Here is a 17,572-nt window from a genome sequence, read left to right on the forward strand (position 1 = left end):
TGATGCTCTGAACTTTGCTCATGTTACCATGTTGAGGACACTGACCCCGGTGCACATGGAGATTTAACTCTCCTGTCACCGCAAACGTCTTCCAAGAGCCAGCAAAGTAAAGCGACAAAATAATAGAAACACCTAGCAGTATATCAAAGTATATCCCATGCCCCAGTATATCCAATACTGCCTATATGAGATTTCCCTTTTTATATTTGTCCTGCTGGTCATAGGAAGTGATAGGAAATCCAACATTTTACAGACGTCACCAGAATAGGAATAGAGGGGGAAATCTTGCAATAACTGAGATTGCACAGACACGCCCACTTCCACTCTTATGGTACCCAGAAATCCTGGACAGCCGCACTCAAAAGTAATCATCAATCTTTATTTAAGTATAATCATAAAAATACATGCCACAGCATCACAAAGCAGGAAAACTGACGCATTTCACACTGTAGTCAGTGCTTAAGATTAAGCACTGACTACAGTGTGAAACGCGTCAGCTTTCCTGCTTTGTGATGCTGTGGCATGTATTCTTATGATTATACTTAAATAAAGATTGAAGATTACTTTTGAGTGCGGCTGTCCAGGATTTCTCATTTACCTCTCAATTTCCAGCATTGCCTGCACCTGTTACTTCCAGCATGCAGAAAATGTTTGTTCCTCACAGACCTCCTTCAGAGCGGTGATATTTTTCTCTCTCAGAGATGGTACCCACCTGGTTTATGATTGCCATGCATGCTTGGTGAAATGATCGATTTATTTTCCGATTGATTCCTCCAATATGCATAATTGATCTATAGTTGACAACCCATGCAACTGATATGCTACACATGGATAAGTGTATTTCAATTGATATTTAACCTCTTCCTGCCCACGCTATAGCCAAAAGATGACTACAGCGCTGGCTTCCAGTTCCCCTAAGTGAAAATGTCCAATTTGTACCCAAAGTGTCAATATTTTGTGTGGCCACCATTATTTTCCAGCACTGCTTCAACCCTCTTGGGCATGGAGTTCACCAGAGCTTCACAGGTTGCCACTGGTGTCCTCTTCCACTCCTCCATGACGACATCACAGAGCTGGTGGATGTTAGAGACCTTGCGCTCCTCCACCTTCCGTTTGAGGATGCCCCACAGATGCTCAATAGGGTTTAGGTCTGGAGACATGCTTGGCCAGTCCAACACCTTTACCCTCAGCTCCTTTAGCAAGGCAGTGGTCGTCTTGGAGGTGTGTTTGGGGTCGTTATCATGTTAGAATGCTGCCCTGCAGCCCAGTCTCTGAAGGGAGGGGATCATGCTCTGCTTCAGTATGTCACAGTACATGTTGGCATTCATGGTTCCATCAATGAACTGTAGCTCCCCAGTGCCGGAAGCACTCTTGCAGCCCCAGACCATGACACTCCCACCACCATGCTTGACTGTATGCAAGACACACTTGTCTTTGTACTCCTCACCTGGTTGCCACCACATACGCTTGACACCATCTGAACCAAATAAGTTTATCTTGGTCTCATCAGTTCCATAGTTCCAGTAATCCATGTCCTTAGTCTGCTTGTCTTCAGCAAACTGTTTGCAGGCTTTCTTGTGCATCACCTTTAGAAGAGGCTTCCTTCTGGGACGACAGCCATGCAGACCAATTTGATGCAGTGTGCAGCGTATGGTCTGAGCACTGACAGGATGACCCCCCAACCCTTCAATCCCTGCAGCAATGCTGGCAGCACTCATATGTCTATTTCCCAAAGACAACCTCTGGATATGACGCTGAGCATGTGCACTCAACTTCTTTGGTCGACCATGGCGAGGCCTGTTCTGAGTGGACCCTGTCCTGTTAAACCGCTGTATGGTCTTGGCTACCGTGTTACAGCTCAGTTTCAGGGTCTTGGCAATCTTCTTATATCCTAGGCCATCTTTATGTAGAGCAACAGTTCTTTTTGTTCAGATTCTTAGAGAGTTCTTTGCCATCAGGTGCCATGTTGAACTTCCAGTGACCAGTATAAGAGAGTGAGAGCGATAACACCAAATTTATCACACCTGTTCCCCACTCACACCTGAGACCTTGTAACACTAACAAGTCACATGACATCGGGGGAGGGAAAATGGCTAATTGGGCCCAATTTGGGCATTTTCACTTAGGGGTGTACTCATTTTTGTTGCCAGCGGTTTAGACATTAATGGCTGTGTGTTGAGTTATTTTGAGGGGATAGAAAATTTACAATGTTATACAATCTGTACACTCACTACTTTACATTGTAGCAACGTGCCATTTCTTCAATGTTGTCACATGAAAAGATATAATAAAATATTTACAAAATTGTGAGGGGTGTACTCACTTTTGTGAGATGCTGTATGTCCAATCACAGCTGTTCACATGTAAACAGACTTGCCAGTGCAGCCCTTTCCTCCCAAGCTGTGTCAGTGTGAGGAAAGGAGCAGTTACACGGCAAGAATGTCAATACATTGTTTACACTGATATTCATGGCACTGATCGTCATCAGTGCCCGTCAGTGCAGCTTATCAGTGCCTCCTTATCAGTGTCCATCGGTGCAGATCAGTGCAGCTTAATAGTGCCTATCAGTGCAGCTTATCAGTGCCACCTATCAGTGCCATCTATCAGTACAGCCTCATCAGTGCCTCCTTTTCAGTGCCCATTATTGCAGCTTATCAGTGTCCATCAGTGCCGTCTCATCAGTGCCCATCAAATCATTAATAATTTTCCTTTGGGATTATTCAATAATTTCCCTTTGGGATTATTAAAGTATTCTGAATCTGAATCAGTACTGCCTCATCAGTGAAGCCTCATCAGTGCAGACTATCAGTGCCCATCAGTGCAAAATTTTAGTGTTTTTTCATCTGTTTAGCAAAAAGTAAAAACCACAGTGGAGATTTAATACCGCCAAAAGAAAGCTCTATCTGTCTCCAAAAAATTGTAAAAATGTCATATTGGTACAGTGTTGAACGACCGCGCAATTGTTATTCAAAGTGTAACAGCGCCGAAATCTGAAAATTGGCCTGGGAAGGGAGGGGATGAAAGTGGCAGTGGTGGTCAAGATACAATTGTAATTTATGAATGTAAGTTACCGATTGCATCATGTATTCTAACAATCTGATCAAAATACAATCATATTCGTAACCAAAGTATTGATCATTTTCCATCCTGGCCAGTTGACTCGGTTTGATTGAACCCTGTGGGATATCTACCCAAGTATAATTGGTTTGGAAAGGGAAGTTATAGGGCCATCATTAGTTAGTTGTACACAGACTGCCAGGCAGGAAGGGTTTCCACACAAGAAAACCAAGCATTGTTTTCATAAATGCTCTGTGTACAAAAGGACCTTCAACTCTAATCTGGTATTTCAGTGTCTGGTAGTCACTTAAAAATGAATTCCAGGATAAGCAAATATTATCTAAATACAAAAGTCATGTGTATTCTTCCTTGGATCTTGGTGTGCTTTGTGTGTTTCATCTAGACCTGTGCAGTAATCGTGAGACTTTTACTCTGTGCGGGAGCTTTCTGAAATAAAGACCGATCACTGCTGCTCTCTCGTCTTGTGCATGGTGACTGGTCTTGTCTCCGCCCCCTCATGTAGTTTTCTACAGGTAGCCTGTAGTGGGTGGGGCCTGCTGGGTCCCTCCCACTGCTCTGCTCTCTGCACAGGCTATGTACAGCACAGTGATGTTGTGAAATCAGATGGAATGTGGATGTGGAAGGTGAAACATCTAAGAATCAGTTGACTTTAAATGTGTACATTTTTTATTTTATTGTTAGTATTATACAGTTGTGCTCATAAGTTTACATATCCTGGCAGAATTTATGATTTCTTGGCCATTTTTCAGAGAATATGAATGATAACACAAAAACTTTTCTTTCACTCATGGTTAGTGTTTGGCTGAAGCCATTTATGATCAATCAACTGTGTTTACTCTTTTTAAATCATAATGACAACAGAAACTACCAAAATGACCCTGATCAAAAGTTTACATACTCTGGTGATTTTGGCCTGATAACATGCACACAAGTTGACACAAAGGGGTTTGAATGGCTATTAAAAGGTAACTATCCTCACCTGTGATCTGTTTGCTTGTAATTAGAGTGTGTGTGTAAAAGGTCAATGAGTTTCTGTACTCCTGACAGACCCTTGCATCTTTCATCCAGTGCTGCACTGACGTTTCTGGATTTTGAGTCATGGGGAAAGCAAAAGAATTGTCAAAGGATCTGCGGGAAAAGGTAATTGAACTGTATAAAACAGGAAAGGGATAGAAAAAGATATCCAAGGAATTGAGAATGTCAATCAGCAGTGTTCAAACTCTAATCGAGAAGTGGAAAATGAGGGGTTCTGTTGAAACCAAACCACGGTCAGGTAGACCAACTAAACTTTCAGCCACAACTGCCAGGAAAATTGTTCAGGATGCAAAGAAAAACCCACAAATAACTTCAGGTGAAATACAGGACTCTCTAAAAAACATGTGGTGTGGCTGTTTCAAGATGCACAATAAGGAGGCACTTGAAGAAAAATGGGCTGCATAGTCGAGTCGCCAGAAGAAAGGCATTACTACGCAAATGCCACAAAGTATCCCGCTTACAATACGGCAAACAGCACAGAGACAAGCTTCAAACCTTCTGGCACAAAGTCATTTGGAGTTATGAGACCAAAATTGAGCTTTTTGGCCACAACCATAAACGCTTCATTTGGAGAGGAGTCAAAATGGCCTATGAAGAAAGGTACACCATTCCTACTGTGAAACACGGAGGTGGATCGCTGATGTTTTGGGGATGTGTGAGCTACAAAGGCACAGGAAATCTGGTCAATTGATAGCAAGATGAATGCAGTATATTATCAAAAATTACTAGAGGAATATTTGCATTAATCAGCCAGGAAGCTGCGCATGGGACGTACTTGGACATTCCAACATGACAATGATCCAAAACACAAGGCCAAGTCAACCTGTCATTGGCTACAGCACAATAAAGTGAAGGTTCTGGAGTGGTCATCTCAGTCTCCTGACCTCAATATCATTTATTTATTTATTTCAGGTACTTATATAGCGCCGTCAATTTACGCAGCGCTTTACATATACATTGTACAGTCACATCAGTCCCTACCCTCAAGAGGCTTACAATCTAAGGTCCCTAACTCACATTCATACATACTAGGGACAATTTAGACAGGATCCAATTAACCTACCAGCATGTCTTTGGAGTGTGGGAGGAAACCGGAGTACCCGGAGGAAACCCACGCAGGCACAGGGAGAACATGCAAACTCCAAGCAGGTAGTGTCGTGGTTGGGATTCGAACCAGTGACCCTTCTTACTGCTAGGCGAGAGTGCTACCACTGCACCATTGAGCCACTCTGGGGAGATCTCAAAACGCGCAATTCATGCAAGACAGCCCAAGACTTTTCAGGAACTGGAGGCTTTTTGCCAAGAGGAATGGGCAGCTTTACCATCTGAGAAGATAAAGAGCCTCATCCACAAATACCAAAAAAGACTTCAAGCTGTCATTAATGTTAAAGGGGGCAATACACAATATTAAGAACTGGGGTATGTAATCTTTTGATCAGGGTCATTTGGGCAATTTCTGTTGTCATTATGATTTCAAAAGAGTAAACACAGTTGGTTGATAATAAATAGCTTCAACCAAACTCTAACCATGAGTGAAAGAAGTTTTTGTGTTATCATTCATATTCATGGACAAATGGCCAAGAAATCATAAATTCTGTCAGGGTATGTAAACTTATGAGCACAACTGTATATATACAGTATATCACATGGATACTTGTGTTTACAAAAAGTGACAGTTGTTATCAGTGGAGTCCCAAGAGATTTGAAAATTACAGACACATGGCAAAAAATAAAACTCCTAATTAGTGGTGGCTGGTGCTATATTCTTTTATGGGGGGGGGCGCAATCCATCCCCCGACACCCCCCCTGGCGGACGGGCGGACGGGTCTCCCTCACTCCCCCATCGGTCGATCGGTCTTCGCACTTACCCCATCTGGGTCACGGGCTTCCTCCGGGTGGCGGGTGGCAGCTTCACCCTGCGTCTCCTAATTGAGTGATTTACCCTTCTGCTCTATTTTCTGGAAGCTTCCTCCAGAAACAAGCAGAGGCAATCAATCACCCAGCTTAGGAAACCCTGGCCAGACCAAAAGAACAGATCCTTGCTCTACTGACAACAGTGAAGCCAAAAACTAGCTTTAGCCTAACGGGCACTTGTTTAATAAACAACACACACACACACAACATTTTACTATGTCATACCTTTATTAACAAATGGTTTCAGAAATCAATTTTATTGGCGAAAAAAAAAGGTACATATATTACATTTAGAATGGCTAGAGGAACCTAATTTCTTGGCAACAAGCTCCCCCAAGTAGTTCCTGTGGCTCAACACACAAAAGATCCACGCTGCTCACAGGTGAGTCGGTTCCAATGGCATGATCTCCTCACTGCAGAGTGCTTGCCCAGTGGCAGCTGAAGCAATAACTAAATGAAAATCCGGATGGCTGCACACCAAACTGAGGTCCAAATGCCTTTATTCGCATACAACCGAGAAGAACGTGAAGAGCACTGCCTGTACAAGCAAAGCCGTTTAAACCAAAGTAAATGCATACGCGTTTCACACACAAATTGTGCTTTCATGTGTGAAACGCGCAAGACGTTCCTCCCTTGCTTCATGTTTTTCATGGTTGTATGTGAATAAAGGCATTTGGATCTCAGTTTGGTGTGCAGCCATACGGGTTTTCTTTTCATTAGTTCCTGTGGCTACTGCTGGTTAGAAGATGTTTTGGCTCATTATTGTTATAAATAGTTCTGTCTTGCTTGAACGGCCTGACTCAGATCATGCCACAGCATTTCAATGGGACTGAGGTGAGAACTTGATTATTTTTTTAATGCTACCATTTTTCTATTTGCGGACTAATAAGAAGGCACCATAAGCAGCAGAGAAAATAACATCATAGAGGACCTGTAACTTTACCCCTCTGTATTATTCAGTATATTGGACATGCCCTAGGGTGTACTTGATACATGCTAAAGTGACCTCATTGTCTATATTATTTTGACATGCTTTAGGTGCTACTTAGCACACCTTAAAACCCACTTAAACCTTCAGTTTAGTTTGGCTAAATAAAACAAAGTGTTAGATGTCTTACATTTCTTTTCTTTCTAAACAGCCACAACCTAAGTAAAAAGTCCTGTCTCCTGCCAGCAATTGCAGAGTGGGGCTATTGCTCTATGTGGGTAAGCAGTGGTCTCATTTCAGACCCCAACATGTCCCCTGGCAGATTAAACCTACAGCTCTGTAACCAGCACAGCCTATGCTCCCTAGTGGTTGAAGAGCTCTGGTCTTCTTTAAAGGGTCAGTACATACACTGAAAAGTGAAATAACTTTGCATTCCCAACTCCTCCCACCCTGCCACATCCTTTAATAGGGGTTCCCACTCTCTCTGTTGGATATTTTACTGACTTTATACCATGAAAAATAAAGCAGAAGAAGGAGTGAGAGTTTCAACTGAAGAATCTCCCCACTTTGAAGTCATATTTATAAATGAGATTTTAGTTTCAGGTGGACTAACTCTTTCTTTTAGACTCTTAAAGTACAACTAAAGCCACTTTTTTAGGTTTGGATAGAGTGGAGAGGGATTAGAATGCCTGTCATGCTTTTTTTGCTGTCTGTGCCTCCTTTAGGGAGATTCACCCTCTCAATTTGTCCTGTTTACTGTTATCACCAAGAGAGAAAGAAAAATCCAAATTTTTAGGTTGTCCACAGAACAGTAATAGAGGGTAAGTGTGAACACTAGATTTGGAAACCCCGGTGACAACCAGGGGTTCCCTCAGTTTGGAGGTATATCCAGTCACTTCATGTTTTGGCTATGGGACAGTAAGTGATGAGCAATCCCACCAATGGGACACAGTAGGCAAAGAAAAAAAAATGGTGTTATAACCCTCCCTTACTCTATCAACATGAAGAAAACCTTTGCCTGTAGTTCTACTTTAATTGTCATTATGTGGCTTCATTTTCAGATAAATCAAAGAACCCCCACACATGGAAAGGACTATTACCAGGAAAAGGGGAAACAGGACTACACACAGGGGTACAGACAAGAAACAGTGGCGAGAAGTAGAGGGTGACGTCATGGTCGGATCTGTGGAGGTCATGCGAAGAGGCGGTGTGGTATCTAAAAACAGACAGATACAGGAGAACTGTTTAACCAAATTTTAAACAAGACAGGAAAATTAAATGATTAACTAAATTATTTACAATCTTCAGCCCACCAGGTGTAAATCAGTTTGCTCTTTCCCTCCTTAATGTGAAATAAAGTAATAAAGGGGTCCGTTGATCCTCTGCCAATTCCATATCTTGTACTTTAGGTTACCCGCATCCTTTCTATCTGACCCGCTAAGCCACAGAGTGATGAAAGCACTGAGGAATCCTAGCACAAATGTGTGAGATAAAAGGGGTGGAAATACTGCGCTAAACCCAAAAGAATATACGTGAACAATAAGCTGCTAACACACAAACAAACCAAGTCCAATAAGAAATATCAAAAAATAAGTGTAGCGCCAAATGATAGTGACTAGGTGAATAAAGTAAAGATATGTATCTAGAACCTGTGAGCAAAAGAATATATATGTCATCAAAATGAACCCCAAAGTGCTGTGGAGTGATAGCAATGAACTACAATGATCAAAAGACCAAATGTCCACATGTGTAGTGTCCATTGGTTGGAAAACTTTCTCTTCAATCTTCAACCGAAGCAGAAAATGCACCAAGAAACATAAGAAGACATTCAGATAGAAGGGTGGGTAGATTTCGGTTGAAGATTGAAGAGAAAGTTTTCCAACCATTGGACACTACACATGTGGACATTTGGTCTTTTGATCATTGTAGTTCATTGCTATCACTCCACAGCACTTTGGGGTTCATTTTGATGTCATATATATTCTTTTGCTCACAGGTTTTTTTTGTATTCATTTCACCTTTTGTAATTGAGGTGTTCTAGATACATATCGTTCATTTATTCACCTAGTCACTATCATTTAGCGCTACACTTATTTTTTGATATATCCTAGCACAAATGAAGTGAAAAGTGCAGAGAATTGTAAGTCTCTACTGTAATTTATTATATTATTTCCCCAGTAAGGAAAAATTTTTAAGGTCTTCACCCCAAAGTCATTTATTATACCGTTTCCCCAGTAAGGAAGTATTATAAGGTCTTCATCCTACTGTCATTTATTATATAATTTCTCCAGTAAGGAAGAATTGTAAGGTCTTTACCCTACTGTCGTTTATTATACCATTTCTCCAGTAAGGAACAATTATAAGGTTCTCACCCTACTGTCATTTATTATACCATTTCTCCAGTAAGGAAGAATTATAAGTTCTTCACCCTAATGTCATTTATTATACCATTTCCCCAGTAAGAAAGGAGTATATTTGATGTAATCACAGTATATCAACACAGAATAAACTTATACGGGGTATTTAGGTCCAAAGGACACCTTCAGTAGTTTATTTCACAGGGACTTTTTTTCAAATATGTGAAAAATATAAATACAAATATAAATATAGCAGAGTTGCAGGCTCTACCTACGAGGGCAGATTGATAACAGAGCAGAACTTTAGGGTGGAACTGGTTAGAGTGAAAGGTTCCAGGTAGGGTTCTCGTGGTCACCCTATCAGGATCAAAAAAATGTATGAAGATTCTGGAGTATGTGGTGTGCAGCCATGTTTTTTTCCAAGTTTACTGTCATGGAGGACACCAGTAAGAGGTTTGAGAGTGATTTCCATCATTTTATGCAAAGTTTTTAAATTTTGACATGAGATGGCTTTCCACATCCCTAACCTTCTCACTTCAGAGCAGAGAAAACAGACCATCAATACGGTATGTCTGTGCAAGTCACATTTTCCTTCATTTACAGACGCCTACAGGAAAAGGCCTCCTAATCCTGGACACAGATCCTGCATGCTAAGACTGCTAATGACACATGCAAAGAGGATGAAACTACTCTACACACAGATTGCAAACGCTCTGCAGAGGGAGATAAGCTTACATATACCTCATCTAAATATAGAATACAACCAACACACGTAGAGGAAAAGAATGCTTAAAGGGATAATTCATGTTGGCCATATAAACCACTCAGGATCTTTGTTTCATCTTTGAACCATGGACAGCTGGCAGCTGACTGGTTGCTAGGGGGACAACAATGAATTTTCTTGCTGACACAATTTTTAGACATAAGCCCCATTAGCTGGTCATTTGCTATAAAATCTTCGAAAAAACGTGCATATGAACATGACTAGGGTAGCTAAGAGCTAACCACCCCACTGACCAATGACTCACTCATTTATTTCACATAACTAACCTAATAATAACTGACTTAATACAGATACATTGACTTTGAGATACTTGACGGAGGTGTTTTACATCACACGTGACCTGAGCGGTTGTGGGCTGGGATAGGTGCTGGCTTGAGGAGTGGCAGAGAAGAGAAGACGTGACTGAGATTTATCTCCCCGAAAAGGCCGTGCAAGGCAAAGGACCTGGCTGTGAGACAGACCCTGACATACCTCCAGCTGACCCCCCACATCCCATGGGCGCTAATCAAGCTGCACTGATGATGGGCATTGGCACTGCACTGGTGAGGCTGCATTGATGAGCACTGATCAGGCTGCACTGATGATGGGCACTGTCTGCACTGGTGAGGCTGGGCACTGCACTGGCACTATTCCTCCTGCTAAGGGGCGCCATTCTTCCCACTGACACCATTATTAGGGCACCCTTCCTCCTACTGACGCCATCGATGGGGTTCCTCATGCTAAGACCAACTATGTCTGACCAGAGTATGATGGTGCCCGGAAAAGAACTCTGAAGCCTGAGAAAATCAAATCTGATATCTCTGATAAGCTCCCTAGAGGATAAGGATATCTAGAGCCCTATCCAACCTGGCAAAACGGTTAACCTCAGGGACCACCTGACTCCACAGTATGCCCCGGACACCGATCCATCAAATGCTGCCCAACTCACGGGGAAGACCTAACTGATGAGCCTCTGGACTGACCTCCGCCCTTTTTGCTCCCCAAAAAACATACAAATGCCTCAGGATCCAGACGAGGCATCGCTGACCTGCAAGTAAACAAAGGACCACAGTACCAACCACCGAACATGAAGACCAACTGACAAACATAAAACAAAAGAGGACAGAAAAGAAAGCGGAAAAGGGAAAATTATACCAGCCCCAGGGGGCCTACAATAAGTGGGGCCTAACATACAGCCTGAATCTATTGGATTCCCCTATCTGCTTGACCGCGTTGTCATCCAAACCCCACTGAGACACCTCGGTGGCCGCACCAATGCAGAAGGAATGAGACGCGTACTCCGACCAGTCAAAACCCGCCACCGACAGACATTTGCGCAAGACCTCCACAAATTGAAACCTGGATAAACAGGAACAATTAGCATGCACTAACAGGGGGCCACCCATATGCGGTCGTACCAAAGAGAACTGTTCCATCGCAAAAACTGGACAAAGACCTGTAGCATTGCCCTGCAACAATTTCAATTGCACACCCCTGCCGCCCTGATCCGTTTTTGAACGTCGGATCCTAATCCGTACTGATGAATCAGTAAATACCACATCCTCCCATAATATACCCCCAGCTACACATTTTGAAGGGCTGACTAATTCGCCAATCCGGAGGGCTCCGAAAAAGGCCAGCAGAAAGGCCGCCCGAAACAAAGTCCATTCGCAAGCTGAAGAACAAACCAAATGCAGGTGTTCCAAGATGGTCCGCAATATGGAAATGGACACTGGGTGCCGAAAATCACAGGAATGGCGACCCCTGCTATACCCCTTCTTTGCCTGCCTGACCACAAAGGCTTTGGTAAAATCCCCAACACCCTTTAACTTGAACCAGAAAGCTAGGCCCACCAATTTACGACCCACTGCCGCTAAAGCCCCCAGAACAAAATTATGCACCACAAAATACAAAACCAAGGAGGTGACAGCCACCCCGGGCTCCACCCCGCCTACCTCCAACATCAACGAACTCCATTCCCACCAGGCCTTGGAATATGCTTCCCACGTTGCGACTCTCAGGGAATCCCCGAATCAATCCAGCGGCGACTCCAATGTGATCTTCCACAGCCTCTGGGGAAAAGGCGTCCCATGTTTCTCCGCTGACGGTGCCAAAATGCGAAACTTGTTCCACTGAAAAAGGAGCAAAGCATCTGCTACCTTGTTACAAAACCCAGGAGTGTGCACAGCATAAATGAAAACATTCAATTGCAGGCATAGCAACAATAAGTGGCGCAAAAGGCGCACCATTGGCGGGGAAGAGGCCGAGATGTAATTGATTGCCGTTACTACTCCCATATTGTCACAGTGAAAGAGCACTTTCTTATTTTGAAATGCATCCCCCCCAAATTTCGACCACCAGCACAAATGGAAACAGTTCCAACAATACCAGGTTCTTTAACAATCCTGCCGAACTCCATTCCTCAGGCCACCGTTCCTCACTCCAGCGCCCCTGAAAGTATGCCCCATAGCCGACTGATCCAGCCGCATCCGTAAACAAGACCAAATCAGAGAAAGGCCATCGGCCACACCCGGGGACAGGCCGGTGCCCGCCGACATCACTCTCCCCCGCTGAGCTGTCGCGCTGACCGGAGTATCACCAGCCACATGTTCCAGAATCCAGATGATGGAGCATGGGACCGGGGCCACATGACGGTGAGTACCCATCTTCCGAGGGCTCTGCCTGACCTGGGGATTCTTCCTAGGCTCTCCACCCGCCAAAGCCAGCGTGCGATTGGCAGGGGTGCCTGAAGGGTCCGAAGGCGGGCTCCCGTTGCGGCACTGAGCCCGAGGGTTCCTGTAAGGACTGAAGCGCTCCGGAGGCCTGGACCTCCGAGCATGCGGTGAGGCAGGCCCTGGCTGCGTGGGACTCTCCCGGACCCCTTGTAATGAAGCCGCTACCTGGCTCTGCACCCATGCGGAGCCATGCACATCAGCTGCAGCCCTGAGCTGGGCCAATAATTGATCCAACTCACTCATCTTTTGCAGGGCAACGGACGAAGCCGCAAGCTACATGGGATGTTTTTACATTTATTCATTCATATATTATTACTATTTTATTTTTCACTTTTTTCATTTGAGCAGAAAATTGCGCATGAGCAGCAACGCGCGAAAACTCGCATTTCCATTAATTTCTATGGGAATACAAACTTGCCAAAAATGCCCAAATCTGCCCGATTTGATCGACAAAAAAAGCTCCAGAACTTGTTTGAGCTTCAGGCGTTTGGCTTCAGGTGACATGGATTTGAGATGTGAACCCTCTCCATAGAGAATAATAGATTTTTTTTAGCTTCAAACTTTAAACGCATCTAAACGCATGTTAACGGTTGGCGTGTTTAGCGCTTGAGTGTTTATTCATTTTAATGGCCAGAATAAATATTCTGGCTAATTAAATTAATTAATGTCCAATCGCTTGATGCCTGTAAACGCGCCTAAACGCTTGTAAGAATGCTGCTGCCAGGAGAAAGGCTTCTAGGAGAGTTAAAAAAACCATCCTGTGTGCATGAAGCCTATGTGTCTTAAAACTGAACCCCATCCTTGCCTTATTTTTCTAGCTAATGTACAGCATCCTCTGCTGGTCAGCGTGCAGTAGTTCCCATATCTCTGTTCGGGTTTGGAATCATGTGTCCAGGTTTCAGACTGTCTGAGACCCGGACATATTATTTAGACTGGACTATGGCTTCCCAGCAGGGTTGCTGGCTGCAGTTGTTTGAGCTGAGAATGTCTGTTACACTCTTTCTCACTGCCCAAAGCCAGCACTAACCAGCACCCCCCCAAAAAAAAAAAAAAAACACACAGACAGGAGAGGAGAGAGGGCTCAATCTGCACCTCTTCCCCCCACCCCTCTTTGTTTTCCCACACTCCATTCCCCAGCGCTGTGCCTCAGAAAAGGAAAGTTGAGGCCAGAGATTTGAAGTCGAGCAGCCTCAGATAGATCTGGATGAGAGGTGCTGACTGCCAAGGGGTGAGTGAGCTCACCATCCATCCCTAGCTATGACTGAAGTCTCCCCCTTCTCTCTCCTGCCTCTGAATAAGTACACTAAGGTAAATCAGGGTTCTCAGAGCACCCCTTACATCAGAGTTCCCCTTTACACCAGAGGCCACAGTGTTTCCCCTTACATCAAAGTCTTCTTCGTGCATCAGAGTTCTCACTGTTCCCCCTTAAAATCAGGGTTCCCAGAGCATCCCTTATGTTAGAGTCCCCAGAGTTCTCCCTTATATCAGAATCTGCAGAGTCCCCCCTTACATTAAAAGGGAACTCTGCGAGTTGAGATGTAAAAGGGGAACTCTGTGGACTCTCATGTAAAGGGGGACTCTTGTTATTAACTTCATATGATTAGAAATGTTATTTAATAGCAAAATATATCTATAGTGTACACTATAAAAAAAAAAAATTGGCGTGCACCGCTAAAGTGTTCGGGTTTGACTTGAAGAAAAGGTGGCAACCCTAGACCCTGCCCTGATAGGCCTTGTTCAGGTACTTCCTGATAACCAGTTGAAGACCAAGCCTTTTCTGGCACTTTTTGTATACCAAGAAAAAAATCTGTATTTTTTGCTAGAAAATTACTTACAACCCCCCAACATTATATATATATTTTTTAATGTAAAAAAGAAAAAAACAATATATAACCATTTTTTTTCTAAAATATAAAAGATGATGTTACACCAAGTAAATGATGTCATGCTTTAAAATTGCACATGCTTGTGGAATGGCGACAAACTACGATACTTAGAAATCTCCATATGCGACGCTTTAAAATTGTTTACAGTTTACCAGTTTAGAGTTAGAGGATGTTTAGTGCTAGAATCATTGCTCTTGTTTTAACGTTTGTGGCTATACTTCCCATGTGTGGTGCGAACACCGTTTACATATGCGTGTGCGACTTACGTATGCTCTCGCTGCTTCGTGCAAGAATGGAGGGATGGGGACGCTTTAATATTTATTTTATTTTTTATTTTTACACTGTCCCTTTTTTTTTTTTAATTCATTTTATTCCTATTACAAGGAATGTAAAACTCCTTTGTAATAGAAATAAGGCATGACAGGTCCTCTTTATGGAGAGATCTGACATTTATAAGACCTCAAATCTGTCCTCTACTTTTAAAAGCAAAAGATCAAAACATTTGTTTTTGATCTTTTGCTTTAAAAAAAAATTGTTTACTTCCGCCCTAGACCAGAAGTGACGTAATGACGTTGCTCTGGTCCTCCAAAATCATAAAGGCAATCAGATATGATCTGGTCGCTGTTCACCTCTATGGCCAGCCGTACAAACCATTGGTAAAAGCGGTAAGCCCGAGAAACACCGGTGAGCGCTAGGGGGGCTGCAACCCCTCTCACTGCTTCTGAAAGCGATCCAGTGACTAATTAGCTTGTCAGACCTTTTTCATGAGAAAACTAATCACCTGCTGAAAAAAAACTATCAGGGTTATGGCTGCTAGTAGCTATAACCCTGGTAAACCACTTGCAAGCCCAATGCACATGTACATGTAGCACACTCTAGTGTGCTACTCATGACAGAGTAGGTAAAACATATTCTGGCTCATGTTTAAACCCTGTGAGTCTTAATCTGGGTCAGGGTTATTAGAGTACAGGGCAGCATGACTCATACAGACAGCTCTCTGGTGCCTCACCCTGGTTCTGGAAAGTTGGAGAACATTCTGAAAGCTAGAGGGCGAAGGCTAGGAGGGTTGTTCTGCACATTTAGGGGCGCCTAGCCAATCCCCAAGAGGTGGACCTGGTAGGGGACTAAGTGAGCCCTTGGTCAGGTGGAAGATGGAGATGCAGTGCTGAGGAGGCTGTCAGTGGCCCTTGAAGCAAACCCCCAAGTTTAAGGGGCGGGCTCTGCCTCAGGACGGGGCCTGGGTGCTGGCCTGGGAGGATCCTGACAACAGAAGAAGCTTAGAGGGAGTCTTCCCTGAGAGGCAGTGGTGGCAAGGAAGACAAAGCGAGTACTACAGCATGGTGCAGGGATCTACAAGGGGAGAGACTGGCACAGGTCTCTCTGGAAGATAGCGGTGTACTTAAGTCTTCCATAGCCCTGTCCTGGGAGATCTCGAGAGAGTCAGTCAGGTAGACCGGTGAAGAGAGTCAGTTGGGTAGACTGGTAAAGAGGCAGCCAGGTGGGCTAGCATTTCCTGCAGTGGTAGAGCTGGGATCAGGGTCTACAAAAAGGGGAGTTGGAGGCACTCCGGGATACAGTTCACACCACATTATGCTATGTTCAAAAGGTACTGAGAGTTCCTAGCCTGTAATGGGATGTTGCTAATCTAACAGAGACTGTTAGCTACTAAGGAAGAATCAATTGGAGTCGTACATAAGGAGGAAGTTGTCCCTGGTTTTGTCACTATCAAGTTGGGTATCCTATAATTCCTATCCCTATCCACGTTATTACCCCTAATAAAACCATAAAACAAAGCTCAAAGACTGTTCACTGTGTCCAGATAAAGCTGAAGCTGTGGTGTGCCTGGCTGTGCAGCAGTGGGGACCCTGTCACCTGCAACACTTACTGGGGTAGTGCTACTGAGGCTGCATTCACACCTAAGCGTAGCGCTTTCAGGCAGAAAGTCATGCAATTTTTGCCGCGATTTCTTGTGGCATTTTTGCCGCGTTTTTGTACAGGTCAATAGGTCACCAATGTAAAAGGAAGAAAAACGCCCAAATCTTCCCAAATTGAGCTGCAAAAAAAGCTCCAGAACTTTTTGAGCTTCAGGAGTTTGGCTTCTGGCGTTTAGGAGTGGAGATGTGAACCATCTCCATAGAGAATAAATTATTTTTTCCCCTCCAGCGTTTTGTAGCTTCAGGCTTCAAGCTACAAAACGCATAGGTGTGAATGGGGCTTTATTGCAGTTGGGTGACAATGTTCTGGCATGATCCACTGTTGTTATCATCAGCAAAGCCACCCTGAGAAACACCATGCCATGGAGTGCATGGAAGTGGGTAAAAAAAGGCTGCAGGAGACAAGAAGAACTGGCATGCAACAAAGAATTAAAAGAATCGAAAACAGGTTTTTTTTTTTTTTGTTTTTTTTTTAAGTATTTTATGTATGAAAGAAATTCTATAGCAAAGGAAATGTTGTGCAATTATGGTTTATATTCTCTATAATCTGCAGTCAGCTGTGACTTTCTAGAACACATTTCTGGCTTTTTGTACACCCTTTTTTAAACTGGACAGGAGGAAAGATAAATTCATCTGCAACCAATCAGAAGCCTACATATTCCAGCCTGTACTAGAAATGTGTTTATTGGTATAGCCAATGCACCACCATTATCCTGTCTGACAGATTTCACAAGTAAAGCACCAATGTTAAAGGGAGACGTATGTATTCTAATGATTTGGTAATGTAACTATTGCATGTTTTATTGGCATGCTGGACCATACATAAAGTCTTTTAGATTGCTCTCTAGTGGATATCTGTGTTTCATGACTGAGGGACCGGTAGAGTGTAGAGACTCCGATTATCTATAAAACATTAAACACGTGACCAATCCCTCCTTCCAA

At 43.5% G+C, this 17,572-nt stretch overlaps 1 protein-coding gene across 1 annotated transcript in view; it reads right to left on the reverse strand.

Annotated features, from left to right (window-relative positions):
• Positions 1 to 6,291: 6,291 nt before the first annotated feature.
• Positions 6,292 to 17,572, reverse strand: part of LOC141134721 (uncharacterized) — a 32,177-nt gene continuing 20,896 nt past the window's right edge. The window contains exon 4 of the mRNA XM_073624158.1: positions 6,292 to 8,171. Within this exon, the coding sequence (XP_073480259.1) occupies positions 7,987 to 8,171 (185 nt within the window). The 3' untranslated portion in view covers positions 6,292 to 7,986. The remainder of the gene's footprint in view (positions 8,172 to 17,572) is intronic.

The sequence above is a fragment of the Aquarana catesbeiana genome, linkage group LG03 (assembly GCF_042186555.1).
Source record: "Aquarana catesbeiana isolate 2022-GZ linkage group LG03, ASM4218655v1, whole genome shotgun sequence".
In the NCBI taxonomy this organism is placed as follows: domain Eukaryota; kingdom Metazoa; phylum Chordata; class Amphibia; order Anura; family Ranidae; genus Aquarana; species Aquarana catesbeiana.